This window comes from Chenopodium quinoa, unplaced genomic scaffold, assembly GCF_001683475.1.
Source record: "Chenopodium quinoa cultivar QQ74 unplaced genomic scaffold, ASM168347v1, whole genome shotgun sequence".
In the NCBI taxonomy this organism is placed as follows: Eukaryota; Viridiplantae; Streptophyta; class Magnoliopsida; order Caryophyllales; family Amaranthaceae; genus Chenopodium; species Chenopodium quinoa.
Window position 1 is genome coordinate 2243025 of NW_018743099.1, and position 21018 is coordinate 2264042.

Here is a 21018-nt window from a genome sequence, read left to right on the forward strand (position 1 = left end):
CCTTTAATTAAAATAAACCTTTTTAAATTAATAAAATACCATAAATAATTCATTTCAAATTATTTAAATGCTTCAAAAACTAATAATTTAAATTAAAATACGTATAAAAATTCGGGGTATTACAGGTGGTGGCTGGTGGAGGAATTGTTATATATATATATATTTATATATATATATATATTTTATTTTCGAAGAAATTTTTTTAAAATATTTTAATTGTTAACTAACCACAATTAAAGTTGTTATTAAGAGTTAATTACATTGTTAAACAAATTTATTAAAAAGAAAAAAATAATTTAACCAGGCATTCAGGTTGCAGGTAAAATAACTTGTTTAAAGCGGATACTCCCCAAAGTTTCTATTATTAAAAAATAATCAAAACATTGACTTGTTTTTGGCGGACCACTCAAAGTTTGTACAAGTATTATTTTTGACAATTTTTCCTTATCATTTTTTATTAGTTAGATATTGATGTGCTTTGGTGAAATGGTGACGATTTAAATTAAGTAAAATGTATTGGCTAAAAATAATATGGTGAAAATGTTAGATTAAAAAATTGGAAAAAAAAAGACAAATTAAGCTTGAAACATCAATATTTTTTAAAATAAGCCAAAAAAATTAAATAAAAAATTGTTCTAAACCCGTTGGGTTGACCCGAACCCGAAACTTTGGGTTAGGGTTGAGCATTTCTCGACTCGTGACCCGAAATGACCCGTGACCTGGAGCGACCCGACCCGAATCCGACCCAACCGACACGATTGACAGGTCTAACTACGCCCCTTGTGCGCTCCACCACCGTCTCCATTTTAGAGCTCATCTCATACTAGGGGTTTTGTCACAAAGTATACGTATAATATGGGGTTTAAACTTACACAAGTCTTGTATAAAGCAGGCTTAGGTTTATTTTATTGTAACATGGTCAATTTGACAGTAATTTTAACAATTTTTATTGTTAAAAATATGACGGTTAAAAAAAAATAAAAAAAATCTAAATACCATTTGGGCTTTTGGAAAACTTTAAATCATCCCACAATAAATTACTTAATGAGATAGGGTTCTGTTAGAAAGAATAGTCTACATGTGATTGCTAGTTCAAACCATAGCTTTCATGGAAAAGAATTTAATTACATTTGCCATTAAACATCAATACCCCTTAACTTACCAATATCCGGTCAACTAATCAAAATCATTCACTAACTCGATTCCTTGATTTCAACAAACTAAGTGACCTTAAGTGACATCGTTAGGCAACACCTCAATTAAAAGTTCTCTAAAATTATTTTATTTTATATAATTCAAACCCAAGAAAATAAGATTGAATACCTAAAGATCAATCCTTTACCTTTTGTGTATATTTCAACGCATAAAATTAACCTGTAATTACATATAATCCGACTAGGGGTGCTATTGTGCTAACTGAGCCGAGCAACTCGCGATCGACTCGAACTCAACTCGGTCAACGTTCGGTCAACACTCGACTCGAGTCGGCTCGTGCTTGCTCGATTCTGCTCGAAACTCGATAAGTGTACAAGAATATTTTTCTGTTCTTCTATCTTTAAAAATAATAATTTACCTTAAAATTTAATAAATTTAAATTAATACACTTTAGTAGGAAAAATTTATATAAAGAGAGAAATATAAACAGCAAATGTTTGAAATTTAAAAGACCTAAATCTTTAAATGAGCCACTTAACGAGCACGAGTCGAGAAATCCTCTGCTCGTGATCGATTCGCTCGATTAGCATCCCCAAATCCAACCCAACAAAAAAGACAAGTTCAATCCCTTAATTTCACTAATCGACTCGAACCCAACTCGATGTGACTCGTTTGATACGTGATGTTAATTCCCATGCCTAGTCTCAATGCCAAAGGCAGTTCGGAATTACACAACCAAGTAGGCTCTCGATAAACTCTCTGTTTTCTTTCTTTCTTTATTTTTTTGATGCTGTATAAATAATTTAATCAGAAAAAATTCTAACACGTTTGATTCAATTTTTCATCATCATCCTCTATGTCGGCATTATTACGCCACTGAAATTCAACCCCATTTCTGATCGTTAAATCAATCCTTCAATCTTTTTTCAGCCAAATCGAATAGAGATAACCGATTATTGTAAAAATCTTGAGCCCTTTTGCTTTAAATCTTGCAATTTAATTCATGTTTTCTTCATTTCGTGGTTAATTTGTTGTGATTTGATACACCTGGTTGGTTTTTTATGCGGTTAAATAATTTGAATTTGATCAATTTCGGAATGAACTTTGATTTATGTTTAGGGGATTAGGGTTAGGGTTAGGGTTAAGGTTAAGGTTAGGGCTTGGTGATTAATTTTAGTTGTTGGGTTAAATCTGTTATCATATATTCAATTGTCTGATGATTGATGTGATAAGTTTTTTTTAGATGAATTTTATTTTTATTTTAATTGATTTTATTTTTTTGCATGTTTTTACTGGAAGTTTGTTTGGGAAGAAGAAATTCCATGTTTGGGAAATTGGGTTTTCATGTGAATTAAATATGGAACAGGAATGTAGACAATTTTCTGATGGAGGATGATGTTGAACTCTTTAAGTATTGCTTGATTGGTATACTTTTAAGTTTTAGCTATAACATTACAGCTGACTCTGGACCGAAATCGAGTTCATTCTTGATGATGTTAAATTAGGATGCTCCATTTCTTACAAAAGATTTGGATAAAGTATGGGATCACACTTTTAGAACATAGATTATGTGATTTGGGAGCCCTGTAGTACACTTTACATTGAGTCGAGGTTGGGCAATCGTCCTGACTCCTGACTTCCTGAGTGCTATTTTAAGGCTGAATCTGATGTTATTCTGTATTAATTCAAGGTTGGGTAATTGTTTTGGTAGCTTAGGTCTGAATCTAGTACATTTTGATAGATTACGTAATAATGTAGAGTATATTGTATTATAGGCGTATATCATAGAGTATCATGGTATTTTGTATGGAACTGAGGTTGGGCACTGTTTTGATGGCTGTTTTAATGCTGAAGTGTGCTGTGTCTTTTTTCTTCTTGGTTTGCTGTGGAAAGCTTTTGAGGTTCTGGTTACTAGTTCTTGCTTCTTTTATTGTATGGTCACCTTTATCGTTTTAAAATAGTTGTTGGAAATTATTATTTTCATATGTAGTTTCAAATTTGTGATGTCATGCTTTGATTTTGTGGTTTCCTTCTTTGAAAATTTTTATAATTCGAATTCAATGCAGCCTGAAAATGTCCGTGAATTTGTTCTGCAGTATTAACTATCAAGAGATCATTTGATTCACTGTCCAGGCACTCTTTCACCAAGACTTGTAGATTAAGCATATAAACTTACACAGATTGGAGCGTTGCATGAGGAATTTCCTTTCTTTTACTTTGTGTTGCATACTGTAAGCGTGGTATTATCATTCACTGTCAAATATTCAGGAGCTTCAAGTTCAGAAAATTTCTTCTCAAATCCTTTATTTGGTAAGTGTCACTTGTGGTTAATTGTAATGTGAAACTGGGGTCAATGTGATCTACTTAATTGTAATTGCGTATTCCCTTGCTTGAAGCCATTGCTTGTAAATTATATGATCTTTCATTTAGTTGCTAGTCTTTGTCTTCAAACTTGCTGTGTACTTTGAGACAATAGTTGACATTTGACTACTTTAACTTCATTATTTTTGAAGTTGAATCTCTTCACTTTTTTTGTTTTGGTAAAAGATTTGATCTTTCCGGTGGTCATCTGCCTCTTTCATTTTGGTTTGTTGCAGTATGCAAACTTCTATGCTTGTCATCTATGTTACTCAGGTCTCAGGTTCAGGTACTTTTGTAGAACATGGTCACATGTCAAAGAGTTGGATTCAGTTTTTTTTTTTTTTTTTTTTTTTTTTTTTTTTGTAAATATTTTTTTTATTAGTAGAAAATTCTATGTTTTTGGTATAAATGTAATATCTATGCATTTATTAGAATGTTGAGGATTTGGCATAGTTACTTGATCTATGAAACATACTTCGTAGTTTGTTAGCTGTACCAGTTAGGCAGTCAACTTTCTAGATTGTGCTGTCTATTTTATTAGTGAGGGCATGGTCTACCTTCAATATATGTATATAATATGAAGAGCCTTTTTTCAAAGAGGTTAGTGTAATTATTATTAAGGGAAAAAAATGCATAAGTGAACAGGTACTTGGAGAATTATTTTTGCATATTGGATTTCTAATAAATAGTACTAAGTGGATTGCTGTAATTTTAGTAATAAAAAAAAAAAAACAATTTATAAAGGCCGATATGGGTATGACGGTGAAATGTTTTTGTGGCTTCAGTATTGGTGATTGCATAGGCTGCCCATTTTGAGAATATAATTAGCAGATCTGTGGATAGATTTGTGAGTGCATTGGGGACAGATGATCATTAGTTTAGACTCTTTCTACTTCTTTGTGCTGATGTATTGACGCATTGTGGATTGCTGGGCTGAACCCATGTCAGCCATGTGTACATCATGCTCACCCTCTTTTGTACTCCAAGTGGACACAATGCTCGTGCCTGTTTCAATGTATCATCCTTTTTCTAGACTTGTTGATTTGCCTGTTTTCTGTTTACATTTTCACTTGAGTTGTTTGTGGATGCTAATAACAGCATCAAGGACTCAAGTTGATGGATGTGGGAAAGCTTAGGGATGTAATTTATAGCTCATGCTGTTACGTTTGACTTTTGAGGATGTTAAATTTTTAGTTTAGCCTTTGATATGGAGCTTGGAAGCATAAAGGAAAGCTGGAACTCTTGTATATATCTTATATCTCTTAGGTTGTCTGACCTGTACTTTTTAGAATGATAATAGGGTATATGCTAGCAGGAATTTGTCCTGTAGACCTATATGCATTTACTTTGCCTGTACAGTTGCAACTTATTTTTTCTGGGTTGATCTAGAGTATTCTGATTCCTGGGGTAACTTGTTATATAGACCAAGGTAATGGCGAATATAATTTATTTTTCTTTCTAGTATATGTGTTTTCTGTCATATAGTAATATAATGCTTGTGTATTCCTGAGGATATAATTGCCTGTTGGAAGAGCTTAGTCCAACAAGTACAAAGTATGGGATTATGTGAAGTTTGTGAGATTGGATTGCCTCAATGAATTAAACCTATTTTTTGATAGGTGTTGTTTACGCTATCAAACTATTATATTACTTTAGTTTACCTAGGAGTATATTTATATTCTTTTGAGGATTGGGTGATGATGATGGCTATAGAGAATACGCCTAAAGGCTGATATTACACGTTCTATATGTATGCTCCCAAGACTTCGAAATTACTACCCAATTTGCTAGTCTACTAGGCTTTCTTCCACTTGATCTCTATTGAACCGAAACTATTTTTACCAATTAAAACTGATTTTACTGATTAAAAACTATGTATAATAAAATGGTTTTTTTTTTTTTTTTTTTTTTTTTTTTTTTTTTTGGGACTTTGTTATAGATATTGGTATAACTTTATAATCGTATATGCTGCCTTTGGTGACTAGATGAGTGTTTTGGTTTTTACATACTTGTCATGTACATTGGTACACTGTTGCTCTTACTGGTTCTGATATCCGAAAATTTGAAGTGCCAGGATCCTTTCCACAATCCAATAAATTGTTTATATAATTATATCTTCTCTAAGAAATTCTTTGATTGTCTTAACTTCGAAAAGATCTCTAATATGTTCTTCTGAGATACTTCAGTGCATACAAGATGGCCGGTAAGAAAAGAAGCATGTCCTTGGATGCAGATGTGTGTGATGTGCAAAAGGAATGGGATGCAGCATTGTGCCCCATCTGCATGGAACATCCTCATAATGCAGTTCTTCTTTTGTGCACCTCACATGCAAAAGGCTGTAGATCTTATGTCTGTGATACAAGTTACAGGCATTCAAATTGCCTGGATCGGTATAGGAAACTCAAGACAGACTCCAACACCAATTCACCAGATGCCTCACTTGATCCTACAAACCTCCAGGATTCAAGCCTGGTTTCTGACCCTCAATTAACCCCATTGTTTGGGAATGAGTTACCTGTGCCTCATAGGGCCCACAACAGAGGCAATAGAATCATTTCAACTAGAAGGTCCAGTGATTCTGCTGATTATGATATTGAACGACAGGCTATAGGAAGACAAAATTTCGAATCTTTGAGGGATAGGTTGGAACATGATGAACTGGCAAAAAAATCAAATTTAAAATGTCCTCTATGTAGGGGAGATGTATTAGGGGTGACAGTTGTAGAAGAGGCTCGTAATCATTTAAATTTGAAGTCTCGGAGCTGTACTCGAGAATCATGCACATTTGTAGGTAACTATCGTGAGTTGCGCAGGCACGCAAGGCGTGATCATCCCAAAGTTCGACCTGCTGAAATTGATCCATCAAGACAGCGAGCTTGGAGACACTTGGAGCATCAGAGAGAACATGATGACATTGTTAGTGCTATCCGATCAGCTATGCCAGGTGCTGTTGTGCTCGGTGATTATGTGATAGATTACAATGATAGAGATAGGCCACCAGTTGAAAGGGAGAGGACATCATCAGATGCTAGTGGGCGTTTGTTTACTACCTTGTTTTTCTTCCAGATGCTTGGATCTATGCAATCCTTGGCAGGACCAAGGAGTCGTTCTCGGCCATGGACAAGGCATAGACGCTCATCAGGGGGTTCATCCCGGCAGAGGTACCTTTGGGGAGAGAATCTTCTTGGCCTACAAGATGAAGATGGTGATGGTGATGATAGCTTTACAGACGATGATGAGATGAATGTGTTTGCGGATGAGGCAGAGCCAGGCACCTCATCCGCTCCAAGACAGCGACGTCGTTTAACCCAATCTGGGTTTAGGAGAGACCGCTTATGAAATATTAATCTTGAATGGGTAATGAGATATGGGGGAACTTCTCTTATAATTTACTGTGCTTAATACCTTCTTTGCTTTATCTTGATAATGTGTATACGATCAATCTTTGTCATATGCAGAACCTTCATCTACCAGCGTAATGATAACTGATCATTAGTCAGAAGGGCAGTAGTCTCAAGCGATTTGCTCTGAAGGTGGCATCATGGTCGCAGTTGGAGATTGCCAGGTTCAAATTAGCTCTGCTATGTTTAGCTCTTCATTTCTTTATGTTTTAGTGGCCTGTTAAATTTAGTGAGCTTAATTTGAGCTTGCTGTTGTAAATTTAGGTTTCTCAGGTCAGGAACATTTCAAATTCAATTTGAATCACCCATGTATAGTTTGCATATTTACATTTAAGAAAATTGCCATCTTCTTTTTCAAGAAAAATCTCTTTATCTTTCAACAATCAATGCATTCTTTCGTGGTCTGACTTGCTACGTAAATGGAATGTGCTTGATCGCAGTGCTTTATAGATGAGTGTGGAATCATATGAGCTGTAGTTGTTGATGAGTCACTATGTGTTACACTTTTACTGACTTATCGTATATAGACCCTCCATCCGTGTTACTAGGTCAAGACCTCATCGGTCACTCGCAAATATGTCCACAACAGTATTGTGGCAATCATCTAGGGGATTGCTGATTAATAATTATATGTTCCCTTTCTAGTTTGTCATGTTATATGAGGTCATGTCTCTAACTTTATTTTAATAAGGTTATCATTTGCTTTTGCTCTAATATAGGACACTAATAAGATTTATCATTTTACTTTTGCACTAAGCAACTAATGGAGTGTTACTAAGTGATTAAGAGCACAATTTTCAACCACGTCAACTCAAATTAACTGAATTCGTTTGACAATATTGTGAAATGTAATTTTGCTTGTGTTTCTAAATTCCATACCAAAATCTAGATCAACTATGATTAGGATGAACCAACGAAGAGTAACAAGTTATGGAGTACAAATTACAAAAAATTGAGTGGTCCCTATATTGAAGGACCACCCTAATAAGTAATGATCAATCGAACGAGGGAATAATTGAGCTTGAAACATGATATTGTGATCTTCATAAAACTTATAAATCACTTGAATATGTTACAAGATTAAACTACTAGAATCTTGATCTAACTGATAAAAAGATTGCAGAAAAATATAATCTATTTAATTAATATAGACCACATGCGTAAATAATAGTACTAGAGGTTTTATTTTCAAATAATGTGAGCCACTTTTGTTTAGTGTTAGTCCAACTAAACATACTCTATACTTTCTATGTTCCTTTTTTTTTTTTATAATTATTATTATTATATATATTTGTAAGTTATAACACGTTTTTGAAAAGGTGATTAGAAAAGGTTAATGGATGGATTACGCTATAAAATTTAAATCATACATAGTAACAACTTAATAATTCTTCTTATCAATGATAAAGTTTTTTCAATTAATTTGTCCATTTACCTAGTTTAATATCTTCTTTAAAGTACGTGCTAAAGTACCGAAGTATACCTTGATACTCCGTTTTTAGTACTCCGTATTATTCAATAAGCATAAGACTTGCTTATTGAATCTAATTATTATTAAATTAAAATTATTGTTATTGATATAAATGATGAAATCTTTGTGTTACAAATGAGGGAGGGGGGGGGGGGGGGAGGGGCTGGCTATAATCAATCAAAATTCAAGATTTTTTTTTATACAATTTAGATCTATTTTTGCAAAATCAAAAGATTAAGATGTATGCACCTTTAGCTCTAAAGTTACAACAAAAGTAGAAAATGCTTGTTTTCAAAAAAAAAAAAAAAAAAAAAAAAAAAATGCTTGGAGAAATTAAAGGAACGTGAGGGGAAAGGATGATAGTGTGATAATACTAAGTATCAATCAAGCATTAATATAACGCATTATTTTGCTATGCATTATTGAATTAATACTTAGTATATTTGTATCATTATTTTAATTGCATGAATATATATATCATAAACATTAATGTGTGTTTTTCTCTTCCCTCTATTCCATCAACCCTATAATATAAGGAATTTTTTTTTTTTTTTTTGACAAGTATAATATAAGGAATTTTAAGTTTGTCAATGAATGTTTTTAGTAAAAATTAGAATTTAATATCAATTTCATGATTTAACCACAATTTTTATTTGGCCTACAGCATCAAAATTAGATGAAAAACATCAACACAAAGATGATTGAGTAAAAAACTAAAAATATTGGATCAACACTTGTTCAATCGATTGGACTTCAAGACATAAAGTCCTTTCATTAATTTCTTTCCAATCAAGCACAAAGAACATGCATTAAAAAATTAAAATTCACACCACCGTCCATATATACAAATGTACTACAATAACATAAATGAAGAACAATTAGTCTTGCATCTCTTTGTTGTTAGCGCAGTGAAAATCATGTTATTTCTTCCAAATTCCCCTAAAATGGGGACATCTTCCTATATTCCCTCTCTTTCTAGATCAAGTTTGACCATTAAGATTAGGCCACATCTCCCACGTATATCTAATGATGAGAATAGAGACACATCACCCCACATGTACGTGTGTCCTTAGAATATTTTGATTAGGATATTTCAGTGAACCTTTGACACATAACTAAAGACAATGCCACTCGAAGATACTTACGGCTTGTTTGGTTGAAATGAGAATTAAATTTTCACAGAATGTTGTTTGGGTGATGTTATTGATCTCTTATATGGAGTACGAACAATTATATGAATGATTAACATTACTATTAGGGTTCTGTTTGTTCTGGCAGAAAACTTTTTCCGAGAAACTGATTAAATTAATATAAAATTTAGATTGTGATTAGTAGTTGATTGGTAGGTTCCTCACTCCCATGTGAGCATATACGGTAGTTTAGCTAGTTTAATTTATGATCTACTTGAGATCTAACAACCCATTTTGCCAACATTGTTTTCATTACCTAATAAAATATCTATTTTCCTTACGAGCTCAACCATCAACAATTAGCAATTGAATTTGATGTATTTATAGCTTTGAGAAGGATTGAGAGGGAGACCAATTGCTTAGTATAGTTCTTTGTGGACTATAGTTTGCTACTTATATAACACAAGTATATAGTGGATTAAGATGAGGTCCATAATTCATGTACTATATCAAAGATATGAAATTATGGACCATTATATTATGAGAATTGAATACTTGGGAGAAGGATTGAGTGGGAATGGGAGTGCAAGTGCCTGCTATTGCATGTAATTCTTTTTGTGTAGAGTCTAATGATAAGGATCTTGTCATTAATCACACGTATAAATTGTTTTAAGAAAGAGTACATATGTACTTGAGAATATATGGTTCAAAATACGATCGACATTATTTTAATTTTTTTTGAAATAAATAAATTTATTAATAAAAAGTCATGCGAGATCGATTTACAAATGAAATCTAAATTTAACAAATACTCAAAAAAAAAATCAAATAAGGGTTTCTTTCATCGAAACTACGATCATTGAATAGATCTTGCACCAACACAGAAAAAAAACGTCTTTTTTACTGAAAAACCTCTTGATAAATAGTTGCCCTTGTCCCAAGTTTGAGCTTTTTTATTTTTTACTTTTTTTTTAATTTTGAGGAAGGAATGGCAAACAAAAAGAAACTTTAAACTTGATTTTAGAAGAATTTCATTTTGGAATGACTATAGGAGAAAATAAAGGTAAAAAATTCTATAAAAAAAAAAAACATAATATAGATATTATTAATCCCTCTATTTCATAATGTTAGTCTCATATGGAATCAATTACATAAAATAAGAAAAGAAGAATATTTGGAATCTAACATTAAAGTACAAAATAATTCATAATTAGTTTACTTATTTAAGTTTTTTTTATTTTTTTTGGGAAAGCATAAGTTATAATTGCATAATTCAAGGTAGAGATTTCCTTACTTAAAGTCATGTCATCAATCCACAACCAATTAATTCCAAAAAAAATTGAGTTAAAAATGGAACATATTCAATATGGGTAGATCTTTTTGAAACACCCAAAATAATATATGGGACTTAAGCTAGTATATGTTGTGCTCTAAATTTATGATTAGTGATCTAGTTATGTTGTGCACTTGTGCATGTTACAATTTACAAAGAATGTATTGCAGTTTTGATATAAAATAAAAAATAAAAATATAGATCTATGAAGTTAATGGATTTCAATTCTTGTGAACCTTAAACGGCAATTAGTCTTTAGTGCTACAATCTCCCAAGTGATAATTATGGAAGGCAACAAAAGTCATATGAAGTGTCTAGTCTAATATAAACACTAATTATCATTACCTAAAAAAGAGTTATATATTTATTTATCAATTAAAAAAATAAAAATCATGTGGAGTACTGGAGTGTTCTTTCGGGAAAATGGTTGGTATCTTTCTTTATTTATGGTAATGGAAAAGTATTAGATACATCCAATTCGAATTATTTATTACAGTATAATCATCAATAACTATATACTAAAGGCGAAATAAAAAATGATACATGTCATTTTTTGGTTGAAAATTTTCCCATTTTTTTCAGTTTCTTTTTTTTATTTTCCAATTTTTCATAATTTTTTTTTGGCAATTATATATATGAAGTATATTCTATATTGCATTCAACAAAAATTTTTTAACATATTTTTCATATATATTACGTATAAGGTAATATATTAGAATTTACTATTATTCAACTTTGTATATATTTATTTTTTTGAAAGTTATTTTGCTCAGACCGGGAATGACACTTAGCTTAGTATATGTTTATTGTTTATTTATAATAATAATAACATTGCTATTCAATAGCTTATCGCCAAAAAAAAAAGTCAATTAATTTTGTATAAAACATTGTTTTGATCAAAATAGAGTATGCCAACAAAATAGGAACGGGTGATGGTAATCAACATAAATTTTCATTATAAAATAAAATCAATAACTATATACTAAAGGCGAAACCAAAAATGACACATGCATTTTTTGGTTGAAAATTCTCTCGTCTTTTTTGCTTTCCTTTTTTATTTTTCAAATTTTCATAATTTTTTTTTGGCAATTATATATATGAAGTATATTCTATATTGCATTCAACAAAATTCTTTTAACATATCTTTCATATATACTATGTATAAGGTAATATATTAGAATATACTATCATTCAACTTTGTATATATTTATTTTTTTGAAAGTTATTTTTGCTTAGACCGGGATTGACACTTAGCTTAGTATATGTTTATTGATTTATTTATAATAATAACTAGGTTTAAATCCCGTGTAATACACGGTTGTTAAATATTTTTGACAATAATATTACAAAATATAAAGTATATAAAAGATATTCAGAAATATTTTATTTGGGTATATATGGAATATGATTGTTAAACTGGAAATAAAATATCAGAAGGTATAAATAGTTTACTTAAAGATTTTGCACAAAAAAAAAAAAAAAAAAAAAAAAGAAAGAGAGAGAGAGAGATGTGAAAAAGGCGAGAAAATTTTTCACAAGGTAATGATGACAAGTGTCATGGAAGGATTTGCTTTTAGTATAGGTTAATAGATAACATTGCTATTCAACAACTATAAATATAAATTGATCATTAAATATCGCCAAAAAAAAAGTCAATCAATTTTGTATAAAACATTGTTCCGGTCAAATTAAAGTATGCCAACAAAATAGGAACGGGTGATGGTAATCAACATAAATTTTCATTACAAAATAAAAACGTATAATCATTCAATTTCTTACATTTTTTAAGAAAACGTTTAATAATGATAAATAAGTTTTCACATCAAATATACCTATAATATACAAGGTTTTTTTTTTCAAATTATTGTTAAATTAACGTTGTAATTCATAATTAGGTTAAGTAAAATCGTGCATTGCACGGAACTTAAGCTAATATATACTATGACCGTGTTTGGTTTAAAAGATCACAAATAAAAAGTCCCATTTGATTTGAGAATTTTTCCCTTATGAACCTATTAACTTGATCAGTTTTGAAACTCCGATCCTTGATATAACAAGAACTTAACACATAACACTTGCGTTTTATTTTTGCTAACTATTTATAAAATAGTTTAATGCTTTCTAAAACACCCATAAGTTCATAATACAATCTAATTGGTTGATTAACTTGAATCTTGCTCCTTTCACTAAAATAAACCTACATATTATAGCTAGCAAAGATATGTAGCAATAAGTTATTGTGCACTAAATGCATTGATTGGTCATTCACGGATAAACAACCTGCACCCATCTTTTTCTTAATAATTTCATTCTATTGTTTGATTGATACTCATTAACCAAATGTAACCCACAACTCTACACCCCCTAAGAAAATGACCCCATAGGTATCTCAATTTCTCAATGGTGAAAAATACCAAATTCATTGATGGTTTGGTGAACCGATAATTTAGTTAATTTCAATTTCAAGTATGTGGTACAAAAGATTGCCACCAATACCAGCTCAAAAAATCTAAACTTTCAATGTTAAGAATCTCAAAAATCAAACATTATGCTGATTACAACAAGTTTAGAGCAACGTAAGTGTCAACTAATTTCGAACTGATGAGAAAGTAGTACGTGAGTTTCCAGTATTATATAATATACACAATTTTTCCACATTATATGCAAAATTGGATCACAAGGCCAACCAGCCCCCACTCTATGCCAAGTTGTCTCCCTTTCCTAACACTTTCCCTAAGATTTTCCAATTTCCACTCTAATTAAACTCTCTTGAATTGTCTTCTTCTTCCAAGATTTGCAACAACTTAGACAAGAATCTTTTTTGCTACACAAGTCACAAAGACAGCACAGATAGATCTCCTTTGTGCTGTCCAGTTGACCCAAAAAAAAAAAAAAAAAAAAAAAAAAAGCCAAATTATTAAGATTAAAAAATTAATCTGATTTCTTCAAAAATTAGCAAGGAAAGTCTACTAGTATAAAAGGCACATTCATTGCCATGCAGGTGAACTTTACAGTACTTTTTGATGATCCCATCAAAATTCCTTTCTTTTTTGTCACACTAATTATTTAGTTAGTACTAACACATCGTAATTAGGGTTTTCTAATCTTACAAGTAACACATTAATATATAACAGGTTCTTCAGTGGTTATTCAAGGTTGCACATGATCAAAAACAGGCTGATGATCTCTCCAAGGGTATAGTAATTAAACATACATAAACTGACCTTAAACGACACATTCGACCGATTTCTATTGATTTATCGCGCTTATTTGTATATGTATATTCATAAATAGTATTTGTTTTCCTGATATTTTGCAGTAAGGGAACCATCAAAGGAGGTAATTTCTTACAAGAGAAAAAGAGATCTTAACAAGGTTCGAAAACCCGAAGAAACGTCCCTAGACTGTAAGAACTTAAGGTACATAGGTTTGTTACTTAGGAGAGGTAACTCAAGAACATATTTTTCTAGGACACTTAATCAGAATATATTAAGCAGCCTTAACCCGAGGCTAACACAGCAACAACGACGATATATTTTATCAATGAAGATGAAGGAAGATCTGATTCGCGGTCTAGGAAAACATAATCAGAAGGCAGATCTAAGTTCTCATGCTGGAAATAAGGTCTTGCCAATTAGTGATTCGACGAATTCATCATCAACAACAACAATAAGCAGCAATGCAGATGAGAAGCAGCATTGCAGACAGTCTGATCAGAAGAAAGACAGATCAAATAAAGGAGATGGTAATAAAAATAAGACGATTTCGAGGATGAAGGAGCTTTTGAGATGGGCTGCTGCTGCTAAATCTGAAAAGGGAGGGAAATTCGGAAAAAAGGTATGACAAAATGCGTATGTGCATAGGCAGATCATTTTTTTTTTCCGTGCTGTCATGATTCAAATTTAGTTGTCACGTCACTAGTTCAGATTACACTATTAACGTGACTATTTTTTTTATGTTTTTTTGGGCTGTTAAGGTCATGCACTTCAGGAATAAATCAGCGACGGTAAAATCAGGAGGTTTTGATGATGAAATAACAAATGAATCTCCAAAGATTAGTATAGCATGGGAAGTACAGAGTTATTCCACTACTTGTTCTGCAGCTTCAGCTCCTCCTTCGATCAAGTACGATGAATTTGCTCGTAAGACGGGGAGTTGGATCACAACAGATGATGAATGTAAGCTCTCTTTCTGTCTGATGTTATGTACTTTGATCCTAGATATAATTTATTTGTGTTTAAAAGTATATTTGATTTAATTGATGGTCAGTAAATTGACTAAAATGTTCAAATCCTAGATTTAATTTACTAGTATTTTTCAAGTATATTTGATTTAATTGATGGTAAGTAAATTGACTAAAATGTTCAAATATGACATGAATGGACGGACAATCGAATAATTTTTTCATACTTGAATAATGGTTTAGATTCATTAGAACTTGTAAATACCAAAATCACTTGAATCATGTCTTATGTGTTATGTTGAATTGTTGATTATAAAGGCATAACTATGTATGTTACGGAGTAAAATAACTTACAACATTATAAATAAAGAGATTGGGGAATTCGAATATATGTGACTTGTACACAAAATTTGATTCTGCATCGACTTTATACCAATTCATTTTCGGGAAATGAATGGCTTCTTTTCGTTCAAACTAACTAGTGTGTGTCCCGGGCGAATTACTAGTTTGTAATTTTTACTTCTTTAATTTGATAATTATGTTCAATTGTTGTATAGCTAGTGTGTGATTCGGACGTTGTCTCGGATGTTACAGTTTTTTTTACCTCTTATGTATTTATTTTCTAATCATGTGAAGAATAAATAAATTAAATAACCTCTAATTGAAAAGCAATATATAATGTTAATTATGTGAAATTTAAAACACTAATATAAGTTGGTTGAGATGATAAGTGAATAACCTTTATTTGTTAGAGGCTGCAGGTGAAATAAAGTTGCAAGCTTACGTCTTGCATGTACTTTGAATAATGACATGGCATTGTGACATGGTGTCATGTACGTTAAATAGTGCCACATGACACCGTTCCTTTAAAAGAAACGTCTTTTAATATATGATATAGATAATTGTACCGAATAACACTTTTTTCCCTGTTCCTCCCCTGGCCTTGTGGTTTAATAGCTAATATGTGCCTTATTTTGTTCTTCTTTTTCTTTGTTTGGACAGTTGTCGTGCTAGAGCTATGAAGAGCGGACAAAAGAGGCAAATCGAGTATCATTAGCTTAAATAAGATCAAAGGTTATTCAGTACCCGTAAAAAAAAAAAAAAAAAAAAAAAAAAAGAGGGTAATTTAGTGACTAAAATCAGAAAATGTACTACTCGTACTAGTTTTTGTAATATTTTGCTAGATGGATGTTGTACATTATCAATTGTCTATATATTGTAGACTATCACCCAAGATTATGAAGACGTTTACGACTTGATCTTTTAGGGAATATAAGACAAGCTGCGCCATGGATATGTCTACCTTTTCATATAGCTCTCGGTTCTTCCTCCATACTCTATACTAGCCAGAGGTAGAAAGCTTCCTCCGTTTTTTTCCCCTATAATTGTAACAATTTGACTTTTTTTTGTATTTACATATTTTATTTTGACTGAATATTTGACACTTTCAGTATTCACAAATTTTACTTTGACTAACTATTTGACACTTGTAGTATTCACAAATAAAGTTCGGTTAAACTCGTATGTTAGTAATCAAATGAATTTGAACATAATTGCAGTTGTGTTCAGTAATTAAATGAGTTTGAACAAAATCTTCTCCTTCATTGTACACTATTAACGTCAAATTATTAACACACACAAGCTAAGAAAAGCATGCAATACGTGCATAATATTTAAGATAGTTTAATTTTAATTCTAATTTACAAAGTCAATTTTTTTAATAGTTCAAAATTAAATTGTTAGAAAGTTTTGTTGCATATATCTTTTATTATGCCTTAAAACAACAACAGCAAAGGTATGGAGCCAAGGAAACATGTGGTTATTAATTAAACTAATAATCAGAGGTTAACAAATTGAAAATGACATCACATGATGAATTATCATATCATGCACATCATATTGTTTGTTACACATTTTACTATTGGGGAAAATTTATAAATATATGTAAGTTAAAAAAAAAAAAAAAAATTATACAATTTCATAGGTAGTACATCTTTTATATTAAACCGTTATGAAATTAAAACTAATAATTTGATATGTTACTATCCCTGCCCTTATGTAGGGGTGAAAGTAATTCAAATTAAAACTAACCGAACTGAAAATAAGATTGGATTTTTTTTTTAATTTGGATTGGATCGGATTGGTGTGGAAAAATTTTAAAAATGTGGATTACCGTTTGGGTTTAAAAGAACCGAAAACCGAATTATGAACCGAAATTTTGGCCCATTACATTAATTAAGAACATTATCTTTTACAAAGTATCTCAACCTTTTTCCACTTTCACATGTAAAACAAAAAAAAACTATAATTCGTAATTCTCCTTTCTCAGTATCTCACGCTCTCACAATGTCACAACTCATTGCTCACGCCACATCTTCACACTTTCACTCTCATTTCACACTTCATCTACTCACCGATCACCCTCATCAGTCACATCTTCACCATCTCTCCCTCCTCTCTCAATTTCTTCGACGTTGTTAGTGGATACTAGAAGTACGAGAAAAGGTTCAATGATTGTAGGAGTTTCCTGGGTGAAATTCAAGTTTCGGGTTTGAATGTTGCGAAAGAAAAGAACAAATTTCGGTTTCGATTGGATTTTAATTAGAAAAATGAATTAATTTGGTTCGATTTGGATTCGCTTTGAAAATTCCAATACTGAATTAATTTGGTTTTGACTATAATCCAAACCACAAACCGAACTTTCACTCTACCCTTATCTAAAGTAGTATTTAGTTTTCGCAATTTCTATAGTACTCCTGGAGTAACATGAGCCAGGGGGTCAAAACACCGGCATTTCAATTTATTTATTTTTAAAAATCGTTTCTCTATTTTTGTTCTCCTGCTCTTCTCTTTGTCTTACTTTATTTTTAAAATTCTTCAAATAATCTCAGAATTATCTGCAACATTCAAGATCTATCTTCTTCAATCGATCTATTATTAAGAAATTTTGTTGAATTGAAGAGCTAATTGTTCAAATTACCAAAATCAGAAAAATTAAAAACCTAAAAATCAAATTGAGCGTTTTATATTTGTGAGAATCTGATAAAATTTGAACAGCAATTTGAATGAAGATGATTTTATTTAAAGAAGAGAAATAGAATCGAACAAATTTATGGGAATTTGCAGACGAAATTTGACGTAGAAAATAATTTACTGAAAATTAATTGAGCTCTTGTTTTTGAAGAGGGATATTAACATGTTGTTGTGTAAAAATAACATATGTTTGACAAAATAACAAAAGGTTGAAGCAAAATAACACAAAGTTCAAGTAAGATAACACAATCTTTTAGCAAAATAACAAATGATTTCAGCAAAATAACACAAGGTTTGCGTGAAATAACACAAGGTTATAGTAAAATAACACGGGCTGAGGATTACGCAAAATAACACTAGAACTTATCAAAATAACACATGGTTTATGTAAAGTAACACAATGTTTTAGCAAAATAATATAAGGTTATTTTAGCAAAACAACAACACATACAAGGTTTGCGTAAAATAACATAATGTTCTAGCAAAATTACATAGTATTTTAATTAGTAAAATAACATAAAGCTTGCATAAAATAGCACAACATTTTAGCAAATTCAAAAATAACATAGATTCGATTGAATTAAATCAAATTAACATATTTAGTTCAAATTAGAAGTACATTTTCAATTAATTAAATTAAAATCAAAAACAAAAACAAATTTAAATCTACTTACTTTTTTTGCTCATTATTGTTACGATTGTCGTATCTTTATATTATTCATGAATATCAACCATTTTTTATGTAGTGAAATTGATTTTCAACTTCGATTGAGCAATTTTGTGCTTGTTTGAGTGGTTAAAATAATAATTAAATTTTTTTTTGTGGTTTTTGTTGAGAAGAATGAAGGATTTGATGATGCTAAAATGGTGGGTTGGGAAATTAGAGAGAGAAAAGGTAGGGAGAGAGAAATGAAATTGAAATTTTGATTATTTTAGGTTTATTTTCATTTATATTCTCACAGATTTTTTATGTTATTTTATTTTAAAAATATGTTATTTCACTTAATATGTTGGAGTACTATGAGCATGGTACTCCAGTAGTATTTAATACTGAATCTATAAAATAGTTTTATAGTCTCTTATTTGAAATAACTTATTAAATTATGAATACTACACCGAATGGATGCATTTGGTATTTTGGTATGTAAGATCATTTTTTTTTAATGTAATTGTGTCACTTGACTTACGACATTTTCACAATTATTGCACTATATCTATATTATATTATTATGAAAACAAATATTTTTATTCACGCTGCACATAGCCAAATACCCAATATAACTTTACTTTTTAACATTCGATTTTTTAAGTAAATTTTTACTCTTCTCTCTTTTATGAAACTATGAATACTACACCAAATGGATGCACACATTTAGTATAAGCATATACAAATTATATATATAATCCTCATAAGTTTTGTTTTTTGGATAAACAAAGAATCAAATAATACTATGAGACTCAGACATGTCAGTTTCACCTTTTGCGTATATTTACACCATATACACCAAATAACTTAGCCTTGTCTTTTTGCCTTTGATGACTTATTGAACTCATTCATTCGCATTTGATGTTCAAAAATAAGATTGATCACCCAAAAAGTTGCAAGAAGACCATGGTCTTCCTACGTAAAAGCATTTAAAAACAATTAATAAAATAATTAAATCAAGGTCGATTGAAAGATCATTTAACATAAGGATCAGGTTGAGACAAGTAAAAAAAAAGACGAGAATAAACACTATTATCGAGTTGAAAAGAAAGGACAAAATCATCTAGGTAAGATTTGCAAGATGTTCGGTAAATATATATATATTTCACGTAATTTGTTAATACAGTTATAATACTCTTTACATTTGTCCTCTTTTCTTCTCTTGTTTTTTCTCTTGAATCAAATTTTTTTTATTTTTGTTTGAGCTTTTTTTTATTCTTATAAATCAAATTCCTTTCATTATTGTTAGGTCTTCATTTCTTCTTTTATTCCTCATCTTGAATCAACTTTAATTTTTATTATTAAACGCAACTCTTTTCTTCCTTTTTTTTCAAATTTCTAATCTACACTTTAAAGTTTTTTTCTTTTGGTATAATAACTCCATAATCTAAATATTTTAGGCATTGCTGAAATCTTCTTCTTCCAAAAAAAAAAAAAAAAAAAAAAAAAAAAAAAAATATCTCTACAAGAATTAGAATAAAGATAGTAGTAGGTTATCATGTATAAACTCAAAAAAAAATTATTAATAATTATATACTTATGTAAACATTAATTTAATTAACTAATTACCCATCAATTAGAAAATTATCAACATATTTTTATAGAGCATATGCACATTAGGCATACACACTATCTGTCTCATACATATGTTTCCGAGCACCAACACAACACAAAAATTTAAGCTTTTGAAGAACTCTTTAACAAATGGAAAATGCACAATGAAAAGAGAAGATTGAGAAACTTACCAGTAAGATCCCTTTTAGTCTACAAACTCTGCCAAGTAGCTCCAAGACCATGCCTTTTTTGTCTTGATGGTTGACCATGATTTTAATACTTATAAATTTTTTGTCCAATTAAATTAGTTAGAGTTCTCTTAAGTATTTTCGATCCATTAGCCACACACTTTAAAGTGGGCTAAAGAAGGCTTGTTACTGTGGAAGAAAGAAAGGTTAAGTTTATAGTCCATAAGAAACAAACAAAAGAGACATACACTACTCCAACCCTAAAAAACACATCAACCCAAAATCAATAATCCAAAACAATAACAGTAGAATTATACAAGGAACTATCAAAACAATATATGAAACATGTCCACAAAGATAGTGTTAATCACCTTCACTTACTATTTATAATTTGATGAACTTCAAGTCTTGATTAATGATCGGTTTCTTTTTTTCTCAAATGAACAAAGAAGGGAGGATAGGTTCATTAAAATAAAAAAAAAAAGATATGGAAATTTGCCATA

The 21018-nt window shown here is 30.7% G+C and overlaps 2 protein-coding genes across 8 annotated transcripts; both read left to right on the top strand.

Moving 5' to 3' along the window:
- Window positions 1-1797: 1797 nt before the first annotated feature.
- LOC110731870 lies at window positions 1798-7337 on the top strand. 7 transcript variants are annotated; one of them, XM_021911775.1, is made up of 4 exons: window positions 1915-2113; window positions 3252-3465; window positions 5703-6873; window positions 6975-7281. In XM_021911775.1, the coding sequence occupies exon 3, from the start codon at window positions 5713-5715 to the stop codon at window positions 6853-6855; it is 1143 nt and encodes a 380-aa protein (XP_021767467.1). In that variant the 5' UTR covers window positions 1915-2113; window positions 3252-3465; window positions 5703-5712; the 3' UTR covers window positions 6856-6873; window positions 6975-7281. The 7 variants fall into 7 exon arrangements, with proteins under 7 accessions (XP_021767470.1, XP_021767472.1, XP_021767468.1 ...); XM_021911778.1 differs by lacking the exon at window positions 1915-2113 and adding an exon at window positions 1798-1894 and having other exon boundaries at window positions 5703-7337; XM_021911780.1 differs by lacking the exon at window positions 1915-2113 and adding an exon at window positions 1806-1894 and having other exon boundaries at window positions 3289-3465; window positions 5703-7337.
- Window positions 7338-13280: 5943 nt separating this feature from the next.
- LOC110731872 lies at window positions 13281-16164 on the top strand. The gene is made up of 5 exons (XM_021911781.1): window positions 13281-13852; window positions 13986-14046; window positions 14171-14688; window positions 14828-15029; window positions 16037-16164. Exons 1-5 carry the CDS (start codon window positions 13847-13849, stop codon window positions 16054-16056), a joined length of 807 nt encoding a protein of 268 aa, XP_021767473.1. The 5' UTR covers window positions 13281-13846; the 3' UTR covers window positions 16057-16164.
- The last annotated feature ends 4854 nt before the right edge of the window (window positions 16165-21018 follow it).